The sequence below is a fragment of the Sminthopsis crassicaudata genome, chromosome X (genome assembly GCF_048593235.1).
Source record: "Sminthopsis crassicaudata isolate SCR6 chromosome X, ASM4859323v1, whole genome shotgun sequence".
In the NCBI taxonomy this organism is placed as follows: Eukaryota; Metazoa; Chordata; class Mammalia; order Dasyuromorphia; family Dasyuridae; genus Sminthopsis; species Sminthopsis crassicaudata.
The window spans coordinates 11,058,768-11,071,993 of NC_133623.1; the positions used below are offsets into that span (position 1 = coordinate 11,058,768).

Genomic DNA, 13,226 nt, shown 5'->3' on the forward strand with positions numbered 1-13,226 from the left:
TCCTAAGTTGCTCTGAAACCTCTTCAGATACAACATTTAGATAAATTCATATATAATTTGCTCAGCTATTTTCAACTGATGAGTGCCATGCCCCTGCCACACCCCATTTCTAGTTCTCTGTCACTATAAAATATCTGTGTACACGTGTTCCCTTTCCCTCTTTCTTTGTTCTCTGCAGTGGCACAAGACAAATGCAGTTTAGTAACTTTTGAGCCATATTTCCAAATTGTCTTCCAGAATAGCCGGACCACTTCACAACTCCAAAAACAGTGTGTCGATATGTCTGTTTTGCGGAAGTATTTGCCATTTCCCCTTTTTGTCAAATTTGCCAATTTGGTGCATGGAAAAAGGGGCATGTTTTTCATAGGGCTACAGATAAATAGCTGATTCCTGTAAATATGAAAGTTTTTCATATATGTTGGAAGTGAAGCCTTTACCAGAGAAATTAGTTGCAAAGATCTTCTTTGTTTCCCTCTAATCTTAGCTGTATTGGATTTCTTTGCAAACCCTTTTTAATTTTGTATAATCAAAACTGTCCACCTTACCTTCTGTGACCCTTTCTATCCTTTGTTTGGTCAGTCTTTCCCTATTCACAGACTTGAAATGTCATTTCTTCCTCATTCTGCTCACACATCTATGACATGATCTTTGAGATATCTGGAGTTTGTCTTGGTATGTGGTATGAGATGTTAATCTATTTCTAATTTCTGCCAGCAGCAGTCCAATTTTCTAAGCAGTTTTTGCCAAATAGTGAGCCATTATCCCAGCATCTGCGAGCGCTTCAGGTTTATGGAACACTAGGCTACCACTGTTCATTTGCTCGGCTATACCACATACCGATTCTGTTCCACTGACTTCTCGTTATTTGATTAATTTTGATAATCACTGCTTTGAGGTATATAGTACATAGATCTGGTACTGGCAGGCCCTTCCTTATCTCCTTTTATTCATCATTTTCTTTGAGATTCTTGACCTTTTGTTCTTCTAGATGAACTTTATTTTACTTTTTCATAGCTCTACAAAGGAATCCTTTGGCAGATTGAGTAATATAGCACCCAGTGAATTAAGTGCTGCTGACATTTTCATTCAATTGTCTTGACCTACCCAAGAGAACTAAATATTTCCCCAATTATTTAACCAGCAGAGTACCTTTGACCATTGACCTTTGCAGTGTCAACTCTACCCGGCTCGCCTCCTCTGAGGCCTTCAAAGGTCTCTGGCCACAATCTCTTCAATCTATAAGCTTAATAACCGGTAGCACGCTCAAGAACAGCCACGTGTAATCTTAAAAGCCTTTATTATACCTACTCGCATAATGCCCTGACTTGTTGGTTCTCTGGTCTGAAGACCCACGTGTTCTCTACCAAATTTCTTACCTCTCTCAGCTAACTACCAAGTACTCTTTTCCCATCGAGTACTTTGTAGTTAGATTCATATAGTTCTTGTGTGTGTTTTAATAGGAATACTGCTAAGTATTCTTATATATTCTGTAACTACTTTAAACAGACTATCTCTCTTGCTGGGCTTTGCTGCTAATATATATGAGGGTTAACAGCTTAAATGGATTTACTTGATATTCTGCAATCGTACTTAATTTATCATTTCAATGAATTCTTAGTTGACTCAACGATTATGTATACCATAAACAATATCCCCTGCAAAAATTCCACCGACAAACAATTCATAACTGTCTGGGGTTTTTTTCCCCTATGCTTATTTGCTCAATTTATTTTTCTTGTCCCTCAACACGGTTGGTTTTTCCAGCACTCTAATTTTTCTTCCCTGTATGTGGCAATTGAACTCCTAAGTGACAGTAACCTTTGCTATTGGAATTTATAAAAACAATAAATGGAAGTTGCTGTTGGGCAGTATGAAAACAAACACCTTTGCTCCCTCCCAACTGGGAGGGATCTTGACAAGGCTAACTAGCCAACTTTACAAACCAGCAAAAAGCTTTGAGCTTACATTAGAAGACAAGGCTCCCCAACTCCTCTTAACAGGACTGAGGTCAGAGTTCTAGAGGATGGTCATTCCTAAATGGACACCATAGAAATACCACAACATTCTAAATGTCCAGTAATCACCAAAACGGGTAGAGTAAATATTAACATTACACATTAGCATCACGAGCCTAAGTTCAAATACAAGTCTTGCCTCCTTTCAAGTAAGAAGCTTCAAGGCAAACTAACTTTTGGATCGCCAATCATTGAAATTTCCTTATTATGTCATATTTTAATCGACTCAGTTGACAAACCCAGTGCTTCATCTTGGTGAATATCGCAGGATTGAGCATCTCATTCAGAAATGAAAATCTTTTATATTCCCAAGCCCTCTGCCCCTTGATGCCCACAATGCTTTGTGCCTGGACTCACTCTTTAGTTCCTCCTTGTTCTTCTCGCTAGCAGCATTGTCCACTCGAAGCGCTCTCCCGCTGAACTCGCGACCATTCAGGTTGCGCATAGCACTGAGAGCAGTTTCTTGGTCTTGATATTCACAGAAGCCATAACCCTTTGGTTTCCCTGTCTCCCGGTCATATACCAACCTAAAAGGGAGAACCAAAGGACAGGGTACTTAAGTCTTCTTCACTGAAATCTTATCAAATGATCAGGGAGGATTAAACTTCTGCTTAGAATGCAAAATCATGAATTACTAGTTACAATCTATTCTAAGTTTCCCAAGAAAAAACTTAGAAAAGTATCTTGAAAGAATGGCCTGTTACCTGAAACTGACAACTGGTCCAACTTCGGAAAAGATGTCCTTTAATTGTTCTTCTGTAGCTTCATAAGGAATGTTTCCCACTAAGGAGAAGAAGGTAGGAAAGATGAAATTCCAGGTTTGCAGTAGACAATTTCAAGGCAAAATTAGCTGACTGGAATCTAGACCGTCACAGACCATGGCATTTCTAGCAATCAGGGAAAAAACACCCAATTTTCCGTCTAGGCTGTTTTTAATCTCAATCTCCCTACCTGCTCCCTGCAAAGGATTGGATAGATTTAGACAGTAGAGGGAGCAATGAATTCTCGACTTCATTACATTTCTAACAAGTAGACCTCGATTTCAAACTTAGTTGCCATTCTGTGGGTTTCTCCCTCTCCCTGGAACCTAAGCTTCCCCTCCCCCCCCCCCCCGGAAATTGACCCTCCCCGCTCCCAGTGTCCCTGGACATTCGGGCACCGTGGTGTTCAGAGGGTGCCTTTTATCTCACCTCTGCTCCCACATCGCAGTAGCCCTGGCTTTGAGTTTCCCAAGCTGGGGGGAGGGACATTGGGGAGACCACCCTTCTCTTCCACCGCCCCCCCAACCCCCTGCAGGGATGAGGTTGTAGGATGCATTCAAGGGCTGCCTGGTCATCACCACCACCACCGCCGCCGCCTCCGTCGCCGCCACCACCACAGGGATAGCAAAGCTTGCCGCCCCCTGCCCCCCTCTCCCCATCGTTACTCTGGTCCTGGCCGTCCCATTCGGGGTAGGGGGCTGCGGAAGGCCCGGCCCTGCTTTGGTTGCGAGTCCGCCGGGAGCGAGACGACCATTTTCGGCGTCCCATGTTTCTGCAGGAGCTTTGGAGCGCGCTACTCAAGCACGATTCGAAGAGGCCCAAAAGGTCGGCCCAGCGCTCTGCTGCCTGCAAGTCTGGCGGCCAGCCCGGGGCCCCCAAGAGCCCACTGTCCTCCTCCCTGGACGGAGGGAGAAGATGCCAGGATAGGAGCCCGAAGGGCTGAGAACGGGGCAGAGGCAGCCGCGAGGGAAGGCGAGGGGAACGCGGGGCGTCTGCAGAAGCGCGAAGCACACGAGGCACTGGAGCTAAGGTGCCGGGAGCACGCGCACTAATTCCAACGGACGCAGCACGCGTAGCCAAAAAACCGGATTCCTACGCCCGCGGCCCTGACCCCTGCCTCCCCTAAGCCCTACGCGCTCCGTCCGTAGGCCTTTGGGGTCGAGCGTGCGACCCCCCCCACCTCCGTCACCCCTCCCCCCGTCTCCTCCCGGCAGCCCGCGGTCCTCCCCTTCCTGCCTGCTCGCGCCCCTCCACCCCGGCGTGGCCCAGTTTCCCGCTTCCGTACAACCCGATCCCGGGAGCCACTCAGCCCGCAAGCCGGCTCTGAAGCCGGCTCTGAAGCCGGCCCTCTCGGCGAGGGCAGCTCACCGAACACGGAGCGCAGCGATCGGTCCACAGCTGGATCTCGGACCGCCAGACCCGCCATCGTCTTCCGAGCCCTCTTCTGAGTCCTCTTCCGGTGCGAGTACAAGTAGCTTCTGCGCCTGCCCACACTTCCGCAATGCGCGAGGGGCGGCCCCCTTCACAGGGGCGGCCCCTAGCACCCCGCCAGCGTTCTTCCGTAAACAGCGGTGGCGGGAGACACAATGCTCCTAACGCGGGGCCAAAGCCCCATGGCAAAGAACCGCCCGGGCTCCCTGGAAGGCTGCCTCCCGCCACCCGGCCGGCGCCCGGCCCCAGAAGCCTTCTCCGGCCCAGCTTCCATGGAGCCCTTAGTCTTCGCAGGCTCCTCCCCCCCTCTGGACCGCCCCCGGCGGAGGGCGGTGTCTCATTAAAGATGGCGGCGCCAGTGTCCGGGACGCCACCTCGAAGCCCTCCGCCGGCCTCCGGGGCCTCTTTGCTTTGGTTCCTCCTGGGAGCGGGAAACGCGCGGCCCCGCCCCTGGCCCCGCCCCGGCGCCCGCTCTGGCTCGGGCTGACGCCGAGTGCATGGAGCAGCATGCAGAAGTCGGGCCGGGCGCCAGCGAGGCCCCCGGCCCCCGGGGCCCCGGAGCTGAAGCGCCCGAGGGTACGCGTAGGAGGGAGCCCTGAGGCCGAGGGGGCCGGGGAGGGCTCGAGCGGGGAGGGGGGGGGGGCGCTGCGCTGGACCCGGCTGGGGGCGCGAGCTCCATGTGCTTGGCGCGGGGGGGAGGGGGAGCTGGAGCCGGCTCAGGTTCGCCCCTTCGCAACCCGGCGCCTCCGTGGGGAACGTTTTTCGGGGCTACCCGGCCGAAAGGGGGCGCCGCTTGACTCGGGCACCACTGGCCGGAGGGGGAAGCCTCCCCCTCCCTGACGCCGGTACCGGGGCCAGCGCCTTTGTCTCCAGCCTGCCGGCCCCGAGGAGGTGCTTGACGGAGGGCTGCCTGGCAGGAGCACGAAGAAAGTAAGGAAGGGGTGCTGGTTGGCTGCCCAGCTCCCGGCAGTCTTTCGGCCTTGCTGCTTGCTTCCCTATCCCCTGAGCAATCGAGGAAGCAGCAGCCCAGGAGCCGGCTGGGCCTCGGAACAGCCCGGTGCAGGGAGGCTGCTCCCATAGAAGCAGGCAGGCGTGCAACCCCCCCAAACATTTCTGAAGCATGCCTCATGTGACAGCCAAACACTAAGGATGCCAAAATCCCAGGCCCTGCCCTCAGGGAGCTCTCTGTCACTTGGGGAGACTTAAGTGTAAACTCTTGAATACATATGAGAAATGTGAAGGTAAATGGGAGGTAGCCTCTGGGTGCCCCCCCCCAGCTGAAATTTCAGCTAAACCTTCAGGGATTGAGCTAAACCTCCCTTGCTCCAGGTACTGAAAGGGTGTGGTCGCCTCTTGTGTGAGAAACAGCCAGGAAGGAGATTGAATTAAGGTACTAAAAGACAGGGGAAAGTAGGGAGGGTCAGCTTCTGAAGGGCTTTAAAAGCCAAACAGGATTTTCCATCATATTCTGGAAGTAACAGAGAACCACTGCTCCTTCGGAGGTGGAGCTGAACATAATGGACAGACGGGTGTTTGTAGGCACATCATTTTAGTAAGAGGATGAAATCCAGAAGGGAGAGACTTGGCTCCAAAGAGCAGATAGGTAGAGTCCAGGGGAGAGATGGGGCTGGAACTAGGGTGACGGCCCTGAGTGAGGGGGGGGATCCCCCCAGATGTGGGGGAAAATAGAAGCATCAGATTTAGCAAGCTGGATATATGGATGTGTCTTAGGAGAGGGAAGAGCTGAGCATGACGCTTGGTGCTTTCAAAGTAGAAAGAAAGTTGGGAAAAGGGGGACTTTGGAGGAAGAATGAGTCAGGCTTTGGCCATTTTTGTCCAAATTTGTGATAGGCACAGGACATCTGATTCAGGATGTCCAAAGTACAGTTGGAGGTGTAGAAGTTGAACACAGGAGACAGAGTGTGGACCTCCAGATCTAGACATTATCAGTGATCATAATGGAGCGAGTGGGAGCTGAGGAGATTCCCCCAAGTAACTTCAGCTACTACCTACTCCACATGTCTCAACAGGAAATCCCTGTACTGGTCATCCTGCCTTGGCATCTCTATATGCTTCCTTGTTCTTCTAACTCTGGCCTCTGGGGCCAAAGAGGGCTTAGCTAGGCTTACTCCTTTTCTAAGTACTAAGCCTTCTTGTCACCTAAAGTCTTTTCTTCCAAGCTGGGCTTTAATTTCCTTCAACTAACCCTCGCAGAGTACAACCCAGAAGCCTTTTATTATCCTCAGTCCTGAAGACAGGTGATGCTTGAGTCACTTTCACAGTCCCCTTTGATCAAAGGGGGAATTCTATGTGCCCAGTAGGTCATAGAGCCACTCTTGAGTGCTAAAGTCTATTTGGAGAGCCACAGACCACAGGTAAGAAGAGGAGTCTCTATATCACCTCTTTGGCAAAAATTAGGTCCCAGATAGTTTTCAAAGGGTAATTTAGGGGTGTTTGGTTTTAGAACCTTAGTCTATTGAGGCCCTATTTAAGACAGGTGATGTTATTCTCCCCCAATCACTCAGTGTCTGTGTCAGAAGTAGAAGGAATCCAGGAATCGGAAATCCATGTGGCATTTCTTTGTTTTAAATTCTTATACTGAACTTACCCAACACCAAATAAAATAAGTCCAGGTGCAGAGTAGAAGAGACAAAGAAGATTGTCCCTGGAACCATGGCTCTCCTTTGCATACAGCTCGCTTTTTAAAGTATGTAATAAATTCAGCCTGTTGCTTTCAAAGTTGTTCTGCTCATTTTTTTTTTTCCTACTGGCCTTCCTTTTCTTGTCTTCAATGTACTTTAAAAATCCCTCAGTGACATTTTCTTTTTCTTTTTGATAACCCCTATTGGCAGCCTCTCTCTTTCCAAATTTGGGGAGGTGGGGAGGAAAACAGCCCCCAAACAAATCTACCTCTTGAATCAAAAGAAATTCCTTGGCCCCATGTAAACATGTCTCCTTGTGCCAGTTTGGCATTTCTTAAGAGTGAGATGGGTTACCTGGTTCTGTGCTCTCAGCTCCTTGTGGCCTAGCCTCCTCACACAGGTGTGCCGGTATAGTCCCTGGGGTGGAAGGTTGGGCCAGCTAGGCCCGGAGGGCCACAGGCTTGCCTGAATGCTTGCTCTCCACCAACTTGTGCGGTAAGACTGGTGCCTGGCTGCTTGCTCAAAGTTCTGGCCATACCAGAGAGGAGATGGAACGTCCAGGGCACCGTTCAAAGACTCACCTTTGGGAGTTTCCTGTGCGGTCCATATGCTGGAGCCCTCTTCCTCTGTCTATCCCAGGCAGTCTCGTGCTGTGGAGCTCCAGGCACGAAGGCTGAACAGAGATTTGGGCCACCGGATGCATCCCCAACCTGGGAAGGCGGACTTTTGGGCTTCCCCTCCCGCTGAGCTGCTACTTTTTCTTTCCCCCAGGCTCTGACAAAACGGGAGCTGATGGCGGAAAGGCTGAGGTTATTGCGGCTATTGTGACAGAGCCTCGGTTTACACAGCATTGCAGGTAAGAGAAGGTTACAGGGATATCTCAGGGAGATGGTTGCCTGGAGAAATGGTGTTAAATGATTTAATACTTGGATGAAATGAGAGGTGGAACTTAGTGAAGGACTATAGGGTGACAGATCCCGGATTAGGGGGTACAGAAGTGGCAGTGGTTTTGTGAAGTCCTCAACCCTTGTGCTCGCAACCGGGGCTCTGATGTGACAGGATGAACATGGCTTGGTCCCTGAGCCAGCCAGGACCGTGGAGACACTGGAGACCAGAGAAGGAATGTCATCCTGTGACTTGCCCAGCTTGATGCTCCTTGGCCCCGGAGCCAAATTCCTTGTTGGTCCTGCAGGAAATATCTCGAGAAGCACCAACTCCTGGATAAGTGCCACCGTGTGAAGCAGCTGCCTGATGGTACCATGGCGTTACCTGTTCTGGAAGAGGCCCTTACGGAGCAGCACCTGCAAGCACTGAGGCAGCAAGGGCTCCCTGAGAGCACCTACAGGCTGACACACATCCTGGTCAGTATCCAGGTAGAGGTCCTCACTGGCAAGAGCGGACCTTGGCGTTGATGAGCCCTAGGTGTGGGACCCTGAGTTTGGCCCTGCTTCTCCAGGGCCTGGGGAGCTTTTTGCCGAGGCTGGCTTTACTCTGTGGGCAGCTGTTGTCCAGTCTGCCAGACGCGGTCCTTCGTTCTATGTGCGGGCTTTGGTATTGGAATTTCCCCATGCCGCTCTTCCCCATGTATATGTCCCCTGTGTACGTCTCTTCTGTGTTCCTTTCCCAGAATCCCCTTCCCTCGAAGAAAGCTCAGAATCGTTCTCCCGCTCAGAAGTTACGTCAGGAAGTGCAGCATCTGGTGGAGGGCCAGGGGTATGTGTGGTCGGCCGAGCTAGAGAAAGATCTTCCCCGCTCTTGGCAACGTCATGGTGACCTTCTCCTGCTCAATGAGGATAGCTTCAGAGCTGCCCAATGGAAAAAACTGGGTAAGTGAAAGAAGTACCCTGGTCTAAGTCGGCATTCCCCCTGAGGCAGCCTCATCCCCATCTCCCTTTTGGGGGCTATGCTTTGTTCCAGAACCAGGCCTCTGGAAGATTGTCGCCTCTGCGCTAGGAGGCCAGCGTTTGGCAAAGCGGGGTCGTGTGTCACCAGGTGGGACTCGAGCTCCCAAAGTAATCCTGCTGCTGGGTGCCCATGGCTGGGTGGAGCATGTGGATAATGGCATCAGGTAGGTATGGGAAGGGTTGGTGAGCCAAGGGAAACTCATTTGAGGGTATGGGCAGAAGGGAGCAGAAGGGCTGGTGAGGGCATCACCTCAGAGCTCTGGAACACCAGGCACTATTCCTTGTTGGTGGCACTCGGGCTGAGCTGTAGAGCTTGGGGCTGAGAGAACCTCATTCCTTCCTGCACTCTTCTCTGAACTACCTAATGGAGCACCCCTGTTTCTTGGGGGGCGCTCAGAAATTTGAGGATGCTCATCATGTTGTTCACTCGGCCCCTCGGTATATTGATTTCCCTAGGTACACGTTTGATGTGACCCAAAGCATGTTCTCCTTTGGAAACATCACTGAGAAGCTACGGGTAGCATCAATGACCTGTGCTGGAGAAGTGCTGGTGGATCTCTATGCAGGTGACAACCTTTGGGAGCAGCCTCTTGAGTCAGAGGCGCCGCTCTGCTCGGGAGCGATGCTGTTGGTGCAAGACCGTAAGGAGCTTTTTGGTAGGCTTGCTCTGTGCTGATGCCCGAGTGTGCGGATTCAGGAATCCTGCCTGCTCGGAAGGAGGGGCCTGGAGAGAGGCCGAGCTTCAGACAGAGCTGGAAGGGATCTTGGATGTCACGTGCAGAGGAGGAGACTCGGGAAGGCTGAGGGAGTGTGTAGCTGCTGTGAAGTGGCAAAGCTGAGATCAGAATCCAGGGCCTCTGTTAGTTTAGTTTACTCTTTGGGAGTGGCCCTCCCCTTGCTTTGACCATATCCCTTCACCACTTATAGCCCCTTCCTTCCTTCCTTCCTTTCCCTTTCTCTCTCCCTTCTTCCCTTCCTTCCTTCCTTCTTTCTTTCCTTCCGTTCGTCCATCCATCCATCCATCCATCCATCCATTCATTCCTTCCTCTGTAGCAGGTCCACCATGGTTTCCCTCAACAACTTCAACCAGATTCCCTGCCGCAGAACATTTCACGACTTTCCTCTCCTCTGCCGTAGCCTGCCTAGAGGCCTTCTCCCGAACCGTACCTGACTCTGGAACCTTCTCTTCCCTTCCCTGGGATCTCCTCAGTTGCCTTAGCAAGCTCTCTGGCTTCCATTAAGTGACTCTGGAGATGCTGCCTTCTTCATGTGTCCTTCCTGGGGTGACTGGAGAAGAGGGAATCCCTCATTTCCCCCCTCCCCCCACTCTCTGCTTGGCTAGGAAGTTCCCACAGCTGTGGCCTGAGTTTCCACACCAGATGTGCACTTAACCCTTGGCATGGATGTGATGTAAATACTGGAGTTCTGTTTCCTTCCTGTCTCCTTTCTGTCTGCATCAGTGTCGTCTCTGTCAGATCCTAGGGCCTTAGAAGGCAGGGAGCGTGGGTCAATGCAGTGCCTAGCTGGCACCACGCTCCATTTGGAGCCAGCTGGCTGCTTTTTTGACTTCTGCTTGTATGATTCGGCTTCCTTAAGCAGCGGGAAGTTCTGAATGTGGTTCTTAAGTAGCTTGAGGAAGAACGTTCAGTTGTCTCGCTTTTGAAGTAGACTGAGGTAGTTGGTTTCTTGTGTCCTTTCTAACCCTACCTTTGGCTAGCAATGAACCGGCAAGCATTAAGTGCCTCCTCTGTGCCAGGGGCTGGGCTGTGATCGTGGGAAGTCGCTGCGTAGCTTTGGCGGGCAGAGTAAGCCTTGTGCTGTGCTGTGTGAGCCAGATGTTGCCTTTCTGCATGTCGGTCCTTGGGGCTTTTACCCGCCACCAGCATCCATGTGGCCGAATCTCTTTCCTTTTGTAACCTTGTCCCTTGTTCCTAGACGGTTTCTCTTGCCACGGGAGACTACTGTTCATGGGTCACAACGCACATAAGAGCGTGGAGCCCGCCTTGGTCTGGCAAGACCTGTCCACTCAAGGCCTTCATCTTTGTCTCCTTTCTCACAGGCATTGGTTACTTCACCTTGCCATTCCTGATCCATGCAAATGCTGCCTTTGTCCATGCCTGCGAGTGGGACCCTCATGCTGCTGCCGCCTTGAGGAAGAACCTGGAGCTCAATGGCGTTGCGGATCGATGCTGTATCCATCTCGGTGATAATAGGAAGGTGAGTAAGCAGAGCTGAACGAGCAGGACTTCACATCTGGACAGGTGTCCCCTCTTCCTCCCTCTTCTCAAGCAGCCCGTCCCAGTCTCGCCCTTCCTCAGGAAAACTCAGACAGCTTGGGGGCCAGGATATATCTTAGAAATCATTGAGTTGGACCCTGTCTTTTTGTGGATGGAGAAAAATGATGTCCTGAGCTGTCTGCCATGATCATCTCACTCTATGGGACTCATGTTCTTGATATTTAAGGCTTCTGATGGAGAGCAATGCATGCTGGTTCTTGCATTGGAGAACCTCAAAGGATTAGAATAAGGGCAAGGAGGTAATGGAGTGGTTGCCAGAAAGCCTCAGGTCCTTACAGTGTGGGGCTTAAATCTGAGAATCAGCAGTCCTAAAAGGGGTCTGAGTAGGTAACTAGGGACAGGGAGTCTATGTTGGGAGAAGACCCAAAGGAAGAGGTTGTCGTCTACTCTGAACTTCTTGTCTGCAGTGGGCTGGTGATGGTGTGTTCCAGAGCAGCCTTTTCCCAAAGAGAACTGGAAGGATTCAGCTGAGCATCTGTTAGGTGCTCAGCACAGGGCCTAGTTCATAGCAGGCACTTGAGAAATGCTTATTTCTTTCCCTCACTTCCTCCTTTGCTTCCTTCCTTCTCTCTTTCCTTCCTCCTTTCTTCTTTTCTTCTTTCCTTCTCTTTTTCTTCCCTTCCTCTCTCCTTCCCTTCCTCCCTCCCTCCTTTCTTCCTTCTTTCCTTTCTCCCTCCTTCCCTCCCTCCCTCCCTCTGTCCCTTCTTCTTTCCCCCCCTCCCTCCCTTCCTTCTCTGTTTCCTTCCTTCCTTCCTCCCTCCTTTTGGGCCTTTAATGTGGTGACTCATTTAGAGGTCCTGATGCTCTACTCACCCCTCTGTGTCTCTCTCTCCCCACCTCTCTTAGCTGAAATTATGGAGCATTGCTGACAGGGTGAACTTGGGGCTCATCCCCAGCTCTGAGGAGGGCTGGCCCACTGCTTGCCAGGTGCTACGCCAGGACACAGGGGGCATCCTGCATATCCACCACAACGTGGAGTCCTTCCCAGGGAAGGAACTTCAGTTCCCCGGCAGCAGCGAGGAAGGGCAGAAGGAGCAGAGACCTGCCAGGAATTCAGGAAGGCAGACACCGGCAAAGATCGCTAAGCTAGAGTGGCACAGGTGGGCTGAGTCTGTGGCTGCTCGCATTGGAGTCTTGCTTCTGCAGCTGCACGGGAAGCCGTGGGAGATCCGGATCCTGCATGTTCAGCCGGTGAAGTCTTATGCTCCCCATGTGGATCATGTGGTCTTGGATCTGGATTGTCGCCCTGTTTCCTGCTCTTCTGGTGAAGTCATCGGTAAAGCTGAGAGGAGCTGTGGCCAGGGGCCCCAGGTCTGAGGCCTGGGGTCCATCTGGCTGACAGTTCTGAAGTTGGCGACTTGCTCCCTCTTCTTGCCCCCTTCTCCCTGGGAACGGATCTTTTACATTTTTATAAGGAATTTTTACAGCAACTGGTTATTTGAATATCTCTTCCAAGGGCTCAGTGTAAACGTGAGACTGAGCGCCGTGGGGTGCCAGAGTCTTGTCTTCCGCTCTCCTCTTCCACTAATCATGAAGAATTGTCTTATTTATAAACCTAGCAGAGGCAGACTAGCTTATTGACCCGAGTGTGACCTACAAAGCCTTGGGTTCTGCAGTTTGGCCTTAGTTCTGTCTGGGCAGCCATGCACTGGCTGCTGCTCTTTTGGACTGTCTGGGTCTCCTCATCTCCAAGATGGGGTTATCTCTGAACTACCTCATGTAGCTGTTGTCTAAGGAGTTGGAGGTTTCGCCTAGTTTCTTAGAAACATTCCATGGTCTTAGAATCGGACGGGCAGCTATGCCTGTCCCGTGAAGAGCTTTGGATCGTCCTGGGGATGAAGTCCTTGGCGCCGTTTCCAGTTGCTGACATATAATAGCTCTGGGGGGGGAAGGGGAGGGTGGGGGGTAGAAGCGGGTGGTGGGAGGTGGGCTTGGTTTGGTGAATATGAGCCAGAGCACTCTTTGCCTGAGTGGACCAAAGTCATGTCAGGTCTCGTCAGTGCTTGTCCTCGGCCCTCCTTTGTGACGGCTCGTAACTTTGATCTTCCAAATAGGTTCTCGTTTTGGCTGTCGGGCATGCGAATGCTGCTAGAAACTTGCTGATCGTGCTTGGTTTCTTGGGAGCGAATGCTGCGTTTTCAGGACAGCTTTGTATTTGTTAGGGCTCTTGGCTGGA

At 51.5% G+C, this 13,226-nt stretch overlaps 2 protein-coding genes across 7 annotated transcripts in view; one reads left to right on the forward strand and one right to left on the reverse strand.

Moving 5' to 3' along the window:
• CSTF2 (cleavage stimulation factor subunit 2) overlaps positions 1 to 4,523 on the reverse strand; it is a 21,683-nt gene extending 17,160 nt beyond the window's left edge. For 4 of the 6 annotated variants that reach the window (XM_074277747.1, XM_074277746.1, XM_074277745.1 and 1 more), the window contains exons 1-3: positions 4,145 to 4,523; positions 2,720 to 2,798; positions 2,373 to 2,542 (exon numbers count right to left, since the gene is read on the reverse strand). In XM_074277747.1, coding sequence (XP_074133848.1) covers positions 2,373 to 2,542; positions 2,720 to 2,798; positions 4,145 to 4,202 — 307 coding nt within the window. In that variant the 5' untranslated portion in view covers positions 4,203 to 4,523. The remainder of the gene's footprint in view (positions 1 to 2,372; positions 2,543 to 2,719; positions 2,799 to 4,144) is intronic. The other 2 variants (XR_012484030.1, XM_074277744.1) reach the window with 1 other exon arrangement.
• Positions 4,507 to 12,929, forward strand: TRMT12 (tRNA methyltransferase 12 homolog). The gene is made up of 8 exons (XM_074277750.1): positions 4,507 to 4,783; positions 7,621 to 7,705; positions 8,042 to 8,210; positions 8,477 to 8,675; positions 8,767 to 8,917; positions 9,210 to 9,319; positions 10,813 to 10,970; positions 11,897 to 12,929. Exons 1-8 carry the CDS (start codon positions 4,705 to 4,707, stop codon positions 12,365 to 12,367), a joined length of 1,422 nt encoding a protein of 473 aa, XP_074133851.1. The 5' UTR covers positions 4,507 to 4,704; the 3' UTR covers positions 12,368 to 12,929.
• Positions 12,930 to 13,226: the final 297 nt, after the last annotated feature.